At 42.7% G+C, this 16,806-nt stretch overlaps 1 protein-coding gene across 8 annotated transcripts in view; it reads right to left on the bottom strand.

Moving 5' to 3' along the window:
- LOC115079425 (circularly permutated Ras protein 1-like) overlaps positions 1-16,806 on the bottom strand; it is a 144,332-nt gene that overhangs the window by 69,965 nt on the left and 57,561 nt on the right. For 5 of the 8 annotated variants that reach the window (XR_003853287.1, XM_029583013.1, XM_029583010.1 and 2 more), the window contains one exon: positions 1,608-1,685. Coding sequence is in view for 7 of the 8 variants with exons in the window: in XM_029583013.1 (XP_029438873.1) it covers positions 1,608-1,671 (64 nt within the window). In the remaining variant the exon portion in view is untranslated. Of the gene's footprint in view, positions 1-1,607; positions 1,686-12,685; positions 12,930-16,806 lie in introns of those variants that run through there. The other 3 variants (XM_029583014.1, XM_029583015.1, XM_029583011.1) reach the window with 3 other exon arrangements.

The raw sequence follows: 16,806 nt of genomic DNA, 5'->3' as shown, positions 1-16,806 counted from the left end.
ACTATATCTGATGCTTTAATGCCATCAGACTTACTGTAACCTAGCAGTGACTCACACAAGATACCCAGTGCCACATAATGGATCCTCGTAGCCATTTACTCTGCTAGCTAGCTCGCACTCCCCTAGAACCTGCCCTCCAGAACTTCACATGCTTTTGACCTGTACAGAGTTTATTTAACAATTGTTTATAGCCCACCAACGGCAGCGCTAGCCATTCTTAGCGGGGTACAAGATGTGTAAATATTGTTCATAAAACAAAGCTACAGAACAAACTAAGAATAAAACATGCAAAACATGAAGTCAAAGCTTGCATGACAAAAAGTGGCATTTTAGGCCCTTGCGGACCTCTTTTCAGCTACAGTGGAGCACAATTGCAATGGAAGAGAGCTGCACCTGTTAGAACCCACTACGGAGAAGACCCGATCCCTCGTCAAAACTAATTTTACTTCTTTAATTGATGGAATAAGCAATACTTCCTGATTTTGAGACTGCAGAAGGGAATCAGAATATCTTTTAAGTATTGAGGCTTCCCCTCACATACAACTCTAAAGACCAATATTAACATTTTAAAACACATTCTATACTGCATCGGTAATCAGTGCAGTTGCTTTATCACTCCCAGTTACGTCCCCAGAATGCCTCCTTTTTTTTTTTTTTTTTAAATCTAGCTAGATTTTTAAATAGCCGGATAAGAGGCTGAATATACCAAAACTTGCCATTTAGATGGATAACTTATCCATCTAAATGGGTTTTGAATATCTACCTCTATGAGATTTACAATATATGCAGATGAAGACACTTAGAATTGCAAGCATCACTGCTTGCAATTCTAAGGCATAGGAAGACTAGGTCCAAGCCTGCTTTTCAGATTACCATTTTGTTTTTTTGATAAAGTATTATAGTATACAGATTTTATATTTATCATTTGTTGTTTTTGATATCTTTATGTCTAACATTGTCGTTATGATTTTTGTAAGAACATAAGAACATGTCATACTGGGTCAGACCAAGGGTCCATCAAGCCCAGCATCCTGTTTCCAACAATGGCCAATCCAGGCCATAAGAACCTGGCAAGTACCCAAACACTAAGTCTATTCCATGTTACTGTTGCTCTATGTATATAGTTTAATTTGTTCCAGTTTTTATGCACGCTAACAATTTGTTCTATGTAAATGGTTTAATCTTATTAACTATGCTATTTCTTGAATCACAATGTTCTTTATAAACCTATACTATATAACCACTATGTTCCTTCTAAACCGTTACGATGTGCAAACGGTAATCAGTATATAAAAACCCACTAAATAAATAAATAAATAGATAGAAGTGGCTATTTTCCAAGTCAACTTAATTAATAGCAGGTAATGGACTCCTCCAAGAACTTATCCAATCCTTTTTTAAACACAGCTACACCAACTGCACTAATCACATCCTCTGGCAACACATTCCAGAGTGTAATTATCCTATGTTTTAATTATGATCTACTTAGAATAACATTGGCTAAGTAAGCAGAATATAAATAATTTAAATAAATATATCATGATTTTTATTTATTATTTTGTATTTATTTATGTTTTTAATAGAATGGAAAGGACCAGATAACTTACCGGGACTGTGAGTCTTCAATATTGAAGAATTGTTACATACGATGTGGCTACAAGCAAACTCCATGGTCCTTCCTAAACCTCACAAGGATAAAAACATATACAAAATAACATACTTTTACTTCAATTAAAAGTTACATATATTTTGATTAAAAAAATATCACTATTTGAAATCAAATATTTATTTATTTTGAAGTCAATATTCGAAGGGTTTGTCCAGATAACTTTCCAAGTTTTGAATATTTGCCCCTGCTGTCTGGGTTAACTTAATACCTGCCCAAAATCTAGCAGGATAAAAAGAGGCAGTGGGTGATAGAGGAATTCCAGGGCGTGGTTAAGTTTTAACCAGTGAGCGCCGATATTCCATGTTAGCCGGCTAAGCCTGGTTGGAAAACTACCTGTCCCAAAGTTTTCCAGGAGGGCAACAAAATGGATTAGATGCCAAGGAATGTCCGTTTAGAAACTTTATTATGGAGACTCGTTCATCCAATAGAAAGCCTGACTCAGGCTGAGTTTCGCCCCCACAATGGGGCTGCCTCAGGGGCTACAATACATAAATAACAAATATAACTAACAATACAGGACATACATAAATCAAATATAAAATCAAATATAAAATCATGGACACATATAAATGGTAACATATAAAGTGTAACATATAAACTGAAACATACACAGTGAAAAACTATTACTTTACAATCAAATAAAATTGAAATGTATGATTTTACCTGTGTGAAATGACTCTTGTATATGTATGAAATTTATCTCATACCATCGAAATTATCAGAAAGTCTGTAGTTTGCAAAAAATATTATTGACCTTCAAGACAAAAGTACCAACAAAAACATCTAATAAAAACATCTGATAAACAATTATGCATCAAATAAAAAGTGCAAATGATTGAATGAGTCTAACGCAAATGTGGAAGAAGATTGTGTAATAGCATCTGCCGCTCGATTTTTCACCAGCTGATTTTAGTCCGCTGCCATCAGGATTTTTATGTCTAGTAGGAGACCCCATTGCTGCTTTAATGCAATTCTTAAGCGTATCCCAAAGTTTAGTTTTATAGCCTGCAGCTGTGAATTAAAATTTTAGATGGCAGGCTAGCTGGAGATTGACATATTATTTATTTATTTTGGCGCGGTTCGCGCCTTTTGCTATCTGTATATAGGTCTAAGGCTAATTTCATGCTGTTTGTTTTCTGTAAACCATGCTTAATTTTACTAGCTTCATTGTGGGTCACTCATACACATATAAACAATAATTCCTAATCTGTACCCTTGGCAGTTTAAACGCATGAGCTCCTGTGCTCTTACTCTTAGTTAATCGCCTTTTTCTGGTGTGGTTGTGTTATTTATTGTATATATTTTTTTAATTGGCTTTCCACATTTTGAGTGCACCACTATCTGTCCGCTTTTTATTTGATGCATAATTTTTTATCAGATGTTTTTATTAGATGTTTTTGTTGCTACTTTTGTCTTGAAGGTCAATAATACTTTTTGCACACTCTACAGACTTTCTTATAATCTCGATGGTATGAGATAAATTTCATACATATACAAGAGACATTTCACACAGGTAAAATCATACATTTCAATTTTATTTGATTGTCAAGTAACAGTTTTTCACTGTGTATGTTTCAGTTTATATGTTACACTTTATATGTTACCATTTATATGTGTCCATGATTTTATATTTGATTTATGTATGTCCTGTATTGTTAGTTATATTTGTTATTTATGTATTGTATCCCCTGAGGCAGCCCCATTGTGGGGGCGAAACTCGGCCTGAGTCGGGCTTTCTATTGGATGAACGAGTCTCCATAATAAAGTTTCTAAACAGACATTCCTTGGCATCTAATCCATTTTGTTGCCCTCTCGGCTTTTTTAGATCGCCTACCCTCTTGTTTTATCGGTCCAAAGTTTTCCAGTTAACTTTCTTCAGGTCATTTTAATAATGTATATTTGGCTGAGCACTTATCTGGCTATGTTCCGCTGAATATCCGGGCAAAGTCATCTGAGTGATTTTTTACTTGGGTAATTTTCCTACTCACCACCTCACTGAATATCGACCTGTGTGCATTTATCAAAAATTTGGCTTGCCTTTCTGAGCACTCAAAGTGAGGTAAAGGAACAAAAAAAAAATCACAATAAATTAAACAGTGTAAAAAGATAAGCTTAATACAAAACAAGAAATAACTAAAATACAGCTAAAATATCAAAATGTAGTCATAAAGGTAGCGCAACTTAATAAAAATAATTAACATGTATAGCTTGTTACTCCTCTGATAAAAACCTTTTTAAAAAAACCAAACAATCATTACATACTTTAGGAATTATTATATAAATATCGTTCTTCTTAGCACTGGTCTGGAACTGGCATTCAGAGATATAGCAGTCTCTGACCAACTCTTGTGATCAATGTCAAAGTGAGTGGCTCCTGATAGCAACTTTCATAAAATCACTGTGACATTTAACCTCAAATAAAAACAGCCATCTTGGATGATAATATTACAGCTCATATGGCATAGCCAGAATACATTGTAATTCCTTGCCTAAATTTGGGAGGGTTCACGCTTTGATATGTATGGTCAGCAGATAGATTACTTATCTCTGATAATTCAGTCTCTCATTTGGAGAGGGAATGCTGAAAGTATTAGAAAGCCTGCACAGTTCCTTTCTTCATTGATTGAAATCAGCCTTCTGATGATTTCTTCAACTGAACCCAGAAACAAGACTTCTGAGCATCCCTAGGATTTCAATCAAGTCTGCTAACAAGTCCCTGTTTCAAAGGGTTTATTTATTTATTTTTATATTACAACTTTTGTGACCATTCGAAGTGGATTACATTCAGGTACTGTAGGGATTTCCCTGTCCGCAGAGGGCATATAATCTAAGGGCCTGAATTACAAAGGCATTTTTTCCCATTCTGTATCTATGGGAAAAGTGCTTAGTAAATGAGGCCCTGTGGTAATGGAGGGCAAAGTGCCTTGCCTAAATTCACAAGGATTTGAACCTTGGCTTCCCTGGTTAGAAGTCTGCTGCTCTAATCACTAGGCTACTCCTAATAGGCACCATCACTCAAGCCATTATCCCAGATACAATGTATTTATTTATTTAAAAGTTTTTTCTAGCCCGTGACTTCACAGTCATATAAAAACCCTGAACATGGTATGTCACCGATTGGTCTAAGACCAGCATTCCAAGGATCCTAAATCAGGACTAGGTGTATGTGTTTGCTCAATGCCAAATATTCCTCTTTTCTAATTACAAGCCTTGTTTTAGTGTTCTCAATAAGCCTCTAGCCCAGTGGTTCTCAACCCAGCCCTTGGGACACACCTAGCTAATTGCATTTTCAAGATATCCCAAATGAATATGAATAAGATAGATTTCCATATAATGGAGGGAGTGCATGCAAAATCTATCTGACCTATATTTATTGTGAATATCATGAAAATCAGACTGGGTGTGTCCCAAGGACTAGGCTGAAAACCCATTGTTCTAGCCCACAGGTATCCACATTGCCTAATTTGGGAAAAACGATTGCACATCCCTACTAACCACATTCCCCTTGAGTTGAGCCCGCAGGTTTTGGTGTCTGGCAGGGCTTTCCAGGCCGGGTACGAGGAAGGTACAAGTACACAAGTTCAGTGGCCAGGCTGAGGTTGCAGCAGGCAGAGAGCAAAGCAGAGTCAAGGTCCTGGCTGAGGTCAAGGCAGGCGGAGAGTGAAGGTAATGACCACGCGGGAGAGTACAACAGGACAGACAAGAGAGGGCAAGGATGGAACAAGGCAGGGCAGGAACACACAGTGTTATGATGCTTCTCATGGGCTCCAGCCATGAGCAGCCTCTCGCCTTCGACGTCCCTGCAGCCTGACGCAGACGCTTCTCGCTGCCCAAGCACCGCCGAACGTTCCTCCTCTACGCGGAGGGAGGCCACTGACACTGCCGTCCTTCTTGTGGCAGAAGCGCCACCATCGCTCTCCTCTTCACAGCCTAGAGGCCGCTGACATTGCTGCCTGCCCGCGGAAGAGAGCCCCTTGGGTCCTCCACCTCCACAGTTTGGAGCTGCCGTCTTTCCAATCTTTTTCATTGTCTGTTGCCGCCAGCGTGGTCCCTGCTCAGTCTTCTTCGTGGCAAGGATGCCGCCATCGCTGCTCCGGTCCTGGCTTCCCCTAGGCCCGCGGCCATGCTGCTTCTCAGCACTTAAAGGGCCCACGGCGGGAAAAGCCCCACAGCCTTGCCTATGTCATCCCAGTGTCTTATCTTCAGCCCTATAAAAGGGCTCCTCGCCAGTCCCTCGTCACCTTTGCAAGGAGCTAGCCTGCTCCTGGATGTACCATTCCAGTTCTTCATCCAGGAGGCTCCAGGGTCCATCGTCTCTCCTTCAAGGTCTGTGTTCTTCGTGGGAGCTCCCTTGTCTTCATCTGTGGTTCCTGCGTCCTTGTCCGTCCTGTGCCTTGTTGTTCCAGTTCTCCGGTTCCTGTCTCCACATGTCCCTGTCTTCGGTCTTCATCTCCAATTGTTCCAGTACTTCAGTTCTTGTGTCCAGTTGTCCTGGTTCCTCTAGTTCTTGGCTCTGGGTATCCCAGCCTTGTCTCACCGCCGGATCCCTCCTCCAGATGACAATCCCAAATTTGCCTGAATCCGTGTCTGAATTTGAGCCCGAGTCCTGTTCCGATCATTGGAGCCTCGTTCCAGTCAGATGTGTCTTCAAATGCTGCCCGGATTCTTCTTCTGTCCTGAGTTTCAGTCCTGCGCTTGTCCTGCTCTCTGCGTGGTCCGCGACCAGCCTCTTCAGGTTATGTAGATTGCACAGTGGGACAGGGTGGTCCACAACCAGCCCATGGAGGGCAGTGTAGGGCGCCCTGAGGGGCAGTGCCTGCCTAAATCTCCATGTGCCTCATCTCGTCCTTGTTCCAGAGTCATCATCTGTCCTCGACCTCTATCAGTCCTGGCCCACCTTCCGTTCCCAGGCGGCGGGTCCGAAAGGGCTATCGAGTGGCCGGAGGGCTACCCCAGAGACCAGCATTGCATTGCTGGGTCTCTTCTTTTGTGTTTGGGTTCGGCAGAGGCCAGGGACCCGAGTCTTCAGCCTGTCCGTCTGTGCTCGGATATGTCTCACCTGCCTTGGCACTTCCCTGGAATACTACTCTGGGACTGTGCCGTGGCCCAAGGGCACACTCTCTTTCCCATATCGGGACCGTTCCCTAGTGCTCCCGCAACACACAGAAACTAACAAGGAAAGAGGCAGGAACACACAGAAACAAAACCAGGAAAAAGGCAGGAACATGCAAAAATAAAACCAGAAACAAGGCAGAACCTATTTGTAGCAACTAGTACTGCAAAATTAACAGGAGACCTGTTGCGAAGGCACTAGAAGGTGGTTCTGAGCTTCTCTTTATACTAGAAGGTGATGTCACTTGTACGGGTTACAGGAAGTCCAGCTAGCAGGCCCTTTGAAAGGGGCACAGGAACTGCAGGAAGTTCAGCCATGATCCTGGGATGCAGCACTATGCTAGAGCTATGCCGGAGGCACTTCAGACTGGAATTGAAGGGCATTACATAGAGCCAGTTAACTAACATGGAGCAATTTACTACAGACCCTTGTGGAAGGGCAGCGGCAGCTCCAGAAATAGGCTCAAATCCTACAGGAACATTACAGCCACCAGTCTGGAGTGTTGAACCAGCAGCATGGGGCTCTAACACACATGGGCCGAGCAATGCAAGCTGCCACAACTCTGATAACTCAAGGAAAACCCGGATGTTTTCTTAAAGAACTTTGAAACAACTGCCCACATGACTGGCTGGTCAGAAGCTAACTGGGCCACCTACCTGGCAAATCTGTTTACCAGCAAAAGCCAAGCTGCCTTTCAATCTACCAATCCAGAGGGGAGAGCCAGCTAATCAGATGTCAAAACCGCCATCCTGGAATCAGCAGGCTACACAATGGTAACAGCTTCGGAGAAGCATCCTATGGCTCAGAGAAATTCTACAAATCCTTTTCCATTGGCTAAAAGGTGCTGGATGGAAGAGGCTACAGCCAGAGGTGAAGACATACGTTGAGGTAGCCAATCAGGTCCTCCTGAAATAGTTCTTGGATGGGCTGCCTATTTTTGCAGTTAATACCAAAATCTGCAACAGGATAGACAACCAGGAAGATGTGGAAAATGTGGAGGAGGGATTTATTGAAGTTTAAAGAATGGTCTAGAGCAGTGGTTCTCAACCCTGTCCTGGGGACCCCCCCCCAGCCAGTCGGGTTTTCAGGATACCCACAATGAATATGCATGAGAGAAAATTTGCATGTTATGGAGGCAGTGTATGCAAATTTTCTCTCATGCATATTCATTGTGGATATCCTGAAAACCCGACTGGCTGGGGGGGGGGGGGTCCCCAGGACAGGGTTGAGAACCACTGGTCTAGAGTTTGGCAGCTAACCCCCCCCCAAGGGCACAGTACAGTAGAGGGGGCAAAATTCTTTTATGCACAAGACAAAAGCAGGATCTGAGAGTGATCAAATCTGATGAGCTCAAAGTGGACAAAACAGGTGGATAAGTTGACGGGGAAAGCCAGAAAGATGCTTGGCTGCATAAGGGAGAGGAATGGTCAGCAGAAAAAGGGAGGTGATACGGGCCCTGTAAAGGTCCCTGGCGAGACCTCCTTTGGAATACTATGTTCAAAGGATATAAACTGTATGAAGCCAGTCCAGAAAGTGGCTACTAAAATGGTCAGTGTTGTTCATTGTAAAGTCTATGGGTAGAGACAAAGATCTAAGCATGTGTAGCATAGAGAAAAGGAGGGATGGGGAGATATGATAGAGTCATCCAAGGTTTCCATGCACAGAAAGGAGACTCAGGAGTAATCTAAGATATTATTTCTTTAAAGAAAGGATGGTGGCGAGAAGGACAGTATCTGAATTTGAGACAGCCTGGGATGAGCATAGGGAATCTCTGAGGGAGTGGTAGTTAAAGTAGATAGAAGTGGCGAGATTTGTTTAAAGTCCAGTACTGAATGGTAGAGACAGGAATTGAATTGCAGTCTCCAAGTTCCAGAAGGCTGTGCTTTAAGGATTAATATACTAACAGACTCAGTTGCCCAATTAAGGCTATTAGGAGCCATATATTTTTGGCCATTAATATAAACATCAGTAAACATTTTTTACAGATACTTATGTACTTATACATAATTTGATGCGTGCAATAGGTGATCTTGGCGTCCGGATACCTAAGTCAGGTAGCCTTGGGTATAGATTTCATAGCGAAAGCATGGCAAAGCCACATAAAGAAAAGTAAAAAATGTGTTCAGCCTGGCCCTGAAACAAGTGTGAAAGGGTGATTAATCCCACACAGGATTTTACATGAAGAGGCTTCAAAAATAACTCTGGCCCAGCAAAACCACAGGAAACTCTGCAGGGTCTGGAACTGCCCACGATGTTAAACTAACAAGCAATCTTTTGTAATGAATGAACAGCACTATCGTGAGAGGACACTGTCTGCAGCTATTCAAAGGCAGCGATGAGCAGTGGGGGGGCAGGAGAGACCTTGCTGGGGGGGCGGGAGTATACCTTGATGAAATTCTGCCATTCCTGGGATCGTAAGTGCCACTGGAAGGGGGAAAACACCATTGTCCCCCCTCCCGGCACAGTTAACTGCAAAATATCAGCACTGAAAACATTTCCAGAACAAATGGACTGGGCTCAGCTCACCTCGGGCACTGAGACATCGGCCACGCTGGCCTGCAGGTTTTGAAAATGCACGATACCTGCGAGGCCTGATTTAAGATTTTTGGCACCCATAGGCATGACCGGAAGGTGCACGCTCCCTTCCCCTTTTCCCTGAAGACCGAAGGGCATAGCGGCATCAGTATGCAAGCAGGACCAGGCTCCTCTTCAGCCCAGTGGATCTGTCACTTTAAAAATCTGATCCCCTAGACTGTTCCCCCCTATGCCGCCTATGCCTAAATCTGGGCCTGGGAGGGCTGTCAGTACTGGGGGATGCTGACCCCTGCTCTATACTAGTCACAGCTTCGTTTCCATCTCCACAGTTACCTACTATAAAACTGGTTTTCTGTCCCTACAGTTTTCTTCCTGCTGGGCTGCCAGCTATCGGAACCAGGACTGGTGCCATGAACCTTCATATGCAACCACCCAGGGATTTTGCTTCCATCATCTCTCTCCTAGCTAATTTCTTCACTCGAGTTATTGCAGATACAGCCCTCTGCCAGGGACCATGTCCCATAGTACCAGGGTTCCCTTCTGGAGCCCTGCCAAAATGGGCTTCAATCCAGCCGTTAGGTGTCATCACCAGGCAATGGTTAGGACTCTCTCTCTCTCCCCCCCTCCCCAGAGGCTGAGAACACGGCCTCTGCAGCATTCCCAGCCCCAGCCCACCCAGGGAGCAAAAGATCTGAGCCCATGCATCAAACCGGGTCCCTCCACAGGGCAATGTGCAGCACTACCACTGAGATACTGGGCCAGGCCCTAATTTGGAATATTTTGACCCAGTGCAGATACAAATATTTCTGGACTTAATCTCATCTTCAAACTAGTCAAATATTTGCAAGATTTCCGAATGCTCTGGATAGCTTGAATCTGCCACAGACCACAAATTTGGATCAGTGAAAGTGAGTATGTACACAAACGGGCTCGGTCGGCACTGGTTGGTAATGCCAGTCGTCAAGGCTTGCAACTGGTGCTAACATTAAGTTTACTTCTCCCATTTTCCACATTCTTCCCTTCTTGCAGGGGAAAGTTTCAAAGCTGAGTTTATGCATGTAAATGGCTCCTTACAGAATTACACAGGTTTGTGCTCATAAAAGTATGCACGTAGCCTAATTTACACACATACTTGGATGCATACAAAATAGCATTCTAGTGGGTGGCTTTGGAATGTACATGCATACTTTTAGTTTAAGAAAGTATAAATGGAAATTAATCCACATATGTTAGATGTTGCAAAGAGAAGGTGTAGCTTCGTGTGGGTGAGTTTGTGCACGTTATTTTGGATAAGTTTCAAAGCAAACCAATGTGCTTAAGTATCCTTTGATAAGTGACGAAACTTTTGTATTTTGGCAAGGCATAAGTTATGCAGGTTGTTATAAAATTACCCTCCCATGGAGTTGAGACTGTCTCTTATGTGTGGCTGTACAGTGTTGTGTACATCTTGTAGTGCTATAGAAATAATTACTAGTAGTTGGTTACCATATAACAGATAGCTGAACACAGATTTCTGAGTAAATCAAATATAAACAGGGTCAAAGCCGACTCTGATATTCCAAGTAAATTTGCATTCCTGACTCCCTAAGCCAGGATTACAGGTCCTTGCTTGCTGTGGGATGCAGTCTAAATCTTATATCTGATGATTAGCTATGGCATCAAACAGTAATCACATGTACTGGAAAACAACAGCAATAGAATGGTGTTATCCATACCTTGCTGCTTTGGATTTAATGCCAGGATATGTCCATTGAAACTGCAGTATTTTGGTTTGTTGATTTACCACATGGGCATACTACCGGTATATGCAGCAGACATGCAAAGAATAGCTCGGAGGGCTGAAGGTTTTCTGATTCCTACCCAGTGAGGATCACAGAGCTACTGAAACAGAAAGGGGTCCTGGAAGGTGCTACCGTGGAAAAACATAGCACAAATAGCTATTTGTTCTGTAATAGTTATTCGTTGTCTGTAAAGAAGGGGCCATTTCAAAATATTTTCCTGAACAATAAGTACTTGTAGCTTTTGATCTCATTGGTCAGAAACATATTTCAATCAGCCATCAGACTTTCTATCAGCTGTGCAAATAGCTTAGCTTGGCCCTCCATTTATCAATAGCTGATCATTTCAACACAGCTCTCTTCAGACATGCTAGAAAACCAGATAAAGTCTGGGGTAGGCGACTCAACTGCACAAAAGTTTCCGAAGGCGAGAAAAAGCATGTTATTAATTAATGACAGATTGTAATTGGAGGAAGAGGAAGGTAGGGTGACTTTCCTCTGATCACAGAGTCAGCGATAAGAGTTTATGGCCTAGGACTTCTCACCACGATACCACACCTCTTCCCTTAGCAAAAACCGTTATCTGGTGCCTATACCATAAAACTCTTTGTCCTGACGCAATATCCTAGGGATGTTTCCTCCATACATTCTAAGACAATTTTAGCAGTTTCAGACTCACAGCAGCCAGTTCCTAGCCCCTGGCCTGCTGCCATCTTTCTGACTTCTCCAGGGATTACGCTGTTTTTAGCAATGTGAGGATATCTGTAACTTGACCTTGTATGAGGTTAATGAATCAAGAAAGGGAAATGCGTTTGAAGAGCTCACGTCGTGCCATGTCTTCCACCCTTTTTTTTTTTTTTTTTGAGAGACCAGCTTTTTCTCTAAACTGATTGCATCTGGAGCCTGAGGAGCCAGGTTGAGCAGTCTCTCCCACAGTCTGGGTAGATTCCACAGAGTTGCTGGCTAATTGGCTCTTTTTCTCCAAATGGGAAAGACCTTCCTTTTGGAGGAAAGGAATTGACTGGTTTTTTCCCTGTTTGTTCTTCCCGAGAATTCTCCCACTCCAGTGCATTTGAGCAGGAAACTAACCTCCCCTAAATCTGTAATTAAAGAATTCTGTTTCCGCTCGTACACCCCTTCCCCCCCCCCCCCCCCGAACTTTCAATATGAAAGCAGCTTAAAAAATTCTGATTATGAGCACATTTGCTTTCTTGTTCCATCCATCCCCTTAAACTACTGTACCACCAGCTCCTGGCAGCTGTTATAAGCCATTGAGATAACACTGTCTGTGGCCTAGAGAGGGAGATTCCTCCAAGGATGAATGCTTCAGAGCTCCCCCTTGCACTTGGATGGGTTATCCATGTAGTGCTCTTGACCCTAACACAGATCTTCTCTGTAGTGAACCTCAATCCCATGGCCATATCAGATAGGAGACTTCAGCTCAAGTTTCCAATGCCATAATATTAACACCAAGGCACAAGGCTGGTTCATAATGATATTTTTAGCTAGACCAACATGTTTTGTTTTTAATTAAAAAAAAATATCCTGTACTGCTGAGGATCAGAGATTTCTAGCAGTCGACAAACTTACCCCAAGCAAGGGTAGCACATGCACTGTCCTGGATCTGGCCGACCAAAGAATCAGCATCAAATGCAAACGTAATTTAATGGTTCCTCATGTATCGTGGTCAAGCTGCCTGGATAAACAGATCTGGAGAATGCTCTTCTAGCCTTGTGGTATATTATCGGTCTCTAGTTCAAAACCAGTCACCCCACTGTTTCTTCAGTTTATGCTTTTAACACTGTTCTCAGATGCACGCATCTGTTCTTCCCTTCTGCCTTTGCACTTCCGCTTGGGTTCCTGTCAGAAAAGCGACTCAGTCTTCAGTTTCACTCTGCTAGAAAGCAGGTGTACAGCAGCAACCAATAAGACACAAAAATCCTTCCATAGCAAGGGCACGATGTTGCTCAATGGCAGAATGCACCTTTATTTCCACCCCACCCATTGTGACCTACCCCTTACCCTGACCTAGCCTATTATACATCTTTTTGTCTGGTGGCTAATTGTGAAGCAGGAATCTCAGATGGGCCATTAATTCATTCAGCATTTCAATGTTTTTTTGGTTTTTATAAATGTGTATTTTATAATTAACTCCAAACTCCTGCTGCCACAAATGCCCAAACAGCAGAATACAGAGGACTGATCATCTGCTTTTAAAGAGAATTAGAACACAAGGGCATAAGAAATGCTGTACTGTTCAGCCCAGGGATCCGTCCAGCCCAGCATCGTGTCTCCCACAGTGGGAAGCAGCACAAAGCAGCTAATTACCATTTTGGTGTTATGGGAGAAGGCAGGGCCGGTGCTAGGTTTTTTGCTGCCCTGTGCGAGCAATTACTCTGCTGCCCCCCCCCCCCCCCGTTTCATTCAGTCTCTGTCCCAGGCCTGTCAAATAATGCCCAGCTTCCTCCAGCAATCTATGAGAGTCATTCATCAAATCGCTTTAGGGCCCCTAACGCACGCGATAACAACACAACGCATGCGATAAATACCACTTTGCGAAATGCGTATGCAAATTTTAAAATTAACAGTCAAGCGGGAGGAGTTTGGGCAGAGTAAATGGAAATGAGGGCTGGTTACCATACAATGGGACAAGGCGATAGCAAAAGCCAGAAGAATGCTAGGCTGCATAGAGAGAGGAATATCGAGTAAGAAAAGGGAAGTGATTAGCCCCTTGTACAGGTCCTTGGTGAGGCCTCACCTGGAGTACTGTGTTCAGTTCTGGAGACCGTATCTACAAAGAGACAGAGACAAGATTGAAGCGGTGCAGAGAAGGGCGACCAGAAAGGTGGAGGGTCTTCATCGGATGTCATACGAGGAGAGATTGAAGAATCTAAATATGTACACCCTGGAGGAAAGGAGGAGCAGGGGTGATATGATTCAGACTTTCAGATACTTGAAAAACTTTAACGATCCAAAGACAACGACAAACCTTTTCCGTCAGAAAAAAATCAGCAGAACCAGACGTCACGAGCTAAGGCTCCAAGGAGGAAGACTAAGAACCAATGTCAGGAAGTATTTCTTCACGGAGAGAGTGGTGGATGCCTGGAATGCCCTTCCGGAGGAAGTGGTGAAGTCCAAAACTGCAAAGGACTTCAAAGGGGCGTGGGATCCATCAGGTCTAGAGAACGTGTATAAAGAGGAGGCAGCAAAACACTGCATGGAGCGACAGTAGCCACAGAGGCATTCACGGAGCGGGATGCCAGTGGCCAGTGGTTGGTATTCCACCTTCACGGAGCGGAAGGATAGAGGGCTGCCATCTCCAAATTAAAAAAAGAAAAAAAAAACAACAAAAAAACAGGGATGAGTTCATGGGCTATAGGTATTACCAATTATTAGGCTTATTCAATTACCAATTATTAGGGATTTCAATATTAGATGATAGTTAATGTGACTTTCAAGGCATACTTCACTTTCAATGCATATCCAGCATAGCTCTCTGCTACAACGGCAGGGGAGAAGAAAAACTAATACTTCACGCATATCCAGCATTGCTCTCTGCTTCAACGGCAGAGAGCTATGCTGCCGCTTAACCAACTAATCAAACTTAATATTTCACTTGGAAGCAGCTCCATCACTGCTCTCTACATTAATGGTGGGGGTGAAAGGGAAATAGAACCTAAGGTTAATAAGAGCCAAGAGAAACAGATAAGTATGAGAAAAAAGAAGTGTGAAGCTTGCTGGGCAGACTGGATGGACCGATTGGTCTTCTTCTGCCGTCATTTTCTATGTTTCTATATGCGATAAAGTAACGCACAGCAATACAGGTTTTAACGCCGGAAATAACTATGCCTCTTTTCTGTGCATTAGGCCTGCGATAGCTGTGCATTATGCCCGAAACAGGATTTATCACAAATTGCAGTTCGGAAGGGGGAAGGGGAGGGAGAGGGAAGGGAGAAGGGGGAGAGAGAGAGAGCGCCTCTGTGGAGTGTCACTTATAATTGAACTTTTTATACCACTGTAAGAGGGGGCAGTTTATCATGCACAGTCATACGTACGAACAGTACAGTTACTATCAGTGAAGATTTAATGTGATTTGGAGGGGTGAAAGGTGAAAGAGCAGCAGATTTTCACACTGTGCTCTCGACCTACCTTGATTACAACTAGGTAGGGAGCATCAAGCTAGGTAGAGAGAACATGGTACAAATCTACTTTTCTTTTACCTTTCATCCCTCCAAATAACATTAAATCTTCACTTATGGTAACTGTGCTGTTCGTACGTATGACTGTGCAGGATAAACTGCCCCCCCCCCAGCCCATCCCACAAAACTCACCCCGAGATACTAGTGCCCCCCCCCCCCTTACAGTGGTATAAATTGTTAACTTTTTTGAGAGCCCCTCTCTTTCTCTCTCAACACCCCCAATGGAACCCATGGTCAAGGGAAGGGTATTGCATACCCTAGAGAAACTACGCCAGCTCCCCCCAAAAAAACCCACACCCTCTACAGACACACACAATTATTATAATTCCCTGAGAGGTTGTTCCCTCACTACCAGTGAGGAGCTACTTTTGTACACCCAGCTTAAGCTTTCCGACAGGTCATCATCGTCAAGGGATGTTTGGAAATCAACATTCCACACCTCGGCCAGAATTGAAAAAATGTTATATTTAGACACGGACTGAAGAAATTTATATAAGTTGGATAAAGATTGTTTACACCCCCTTATATTCCTGAAGGAGCCGTTGAAATGGACCTGATGTGTAAGGTTGCATTTTACTTTTTAAATGCACTGAAATAAAACTAGCTGATTGACAATAGGCTAAGCAATCTATATTGCAAAAACCCATATGATCTTGACTAAAAAAAAAAAAAAAAAATTCCCCCAGATTGATGTCAATAAACATAAGAAATACACCCCCCCTCCCCACACACATACACACTGAATTATATTTTGAAAAGATTTGCAAGAGTCCCCAGGAGAAAACCATGGATTTCCTCTAATAGGGAGCCATGGGGAAATTTTCCAGGGAAGAGACATGGTCAAGAACATTTTATCTAGCTTATAATGCACAATAATCTAAACCTGTTTAGTTTCAATACATCACCACAGTCTGCCTCCTATCCTCAAATCTGAAGAACAAACCTAAAGCACTCTGGTGTCACCTAGTGGACACAGTAGGAATAACAATATACTGTCTTCAGTAAATGTAATTATATAGTGTATATTGGACTCAAGTCATCAAATGTTCTCTCCAGACACACAGAATAGGAAAAAGGCTTGTGAATTGGCTCCATTGTATGCTCAGTGGCAGAAACTTTTTATTCTAACTTTGGTTCATATTTTATCTGTGAAGAACTAAAATAGGTTTTTCAGTAAAATACTTCTATTTATATTATTTATTTATTCAATATACTTATATACCACACGATCAGGCAAGGTTACAGAAGCGGTTTACAAAAAACTTTATAGCCTGCAAGTGCGTTTCTAAGGTAAAAGTCTGCTTACTTTGCGATTAGCTTGTTCAACATCATTTGCATATTATGAGGGAAATTTGCAAAGGGAATTCCGTGGATAAAACAGACATCAATTGTTTAAAAACTCAACTTTTTTTTTTTATATAGCTTCCTGATAACAAATAATCTATGTATACAAAACCCAAATATGGTGAGCTGGCATCGAGCAGGTTTTAGATACATAAGGCAAATATGAGA

Source organism: Rhinatrema bivittatum, chromosome 17, assembly GCF_901001135.1.
Source record: "Rhinatrema bivittatum chromosome 17, aRhiBiv1.1, whole genome shotgun sequence".
Taxonomy (NCBI): Eukaryota; Metazoa; Chordata; class Amphibia; order Gymnophiona; family Rhinatrematidae; genus Rhinatrema; species Rhinatrema bivittatum.
The sequence above is the reverse complement of the archived record's forward strand: the minus strand, read 5'-3'. Positions and strand labels throughout refer to the sequence as shown.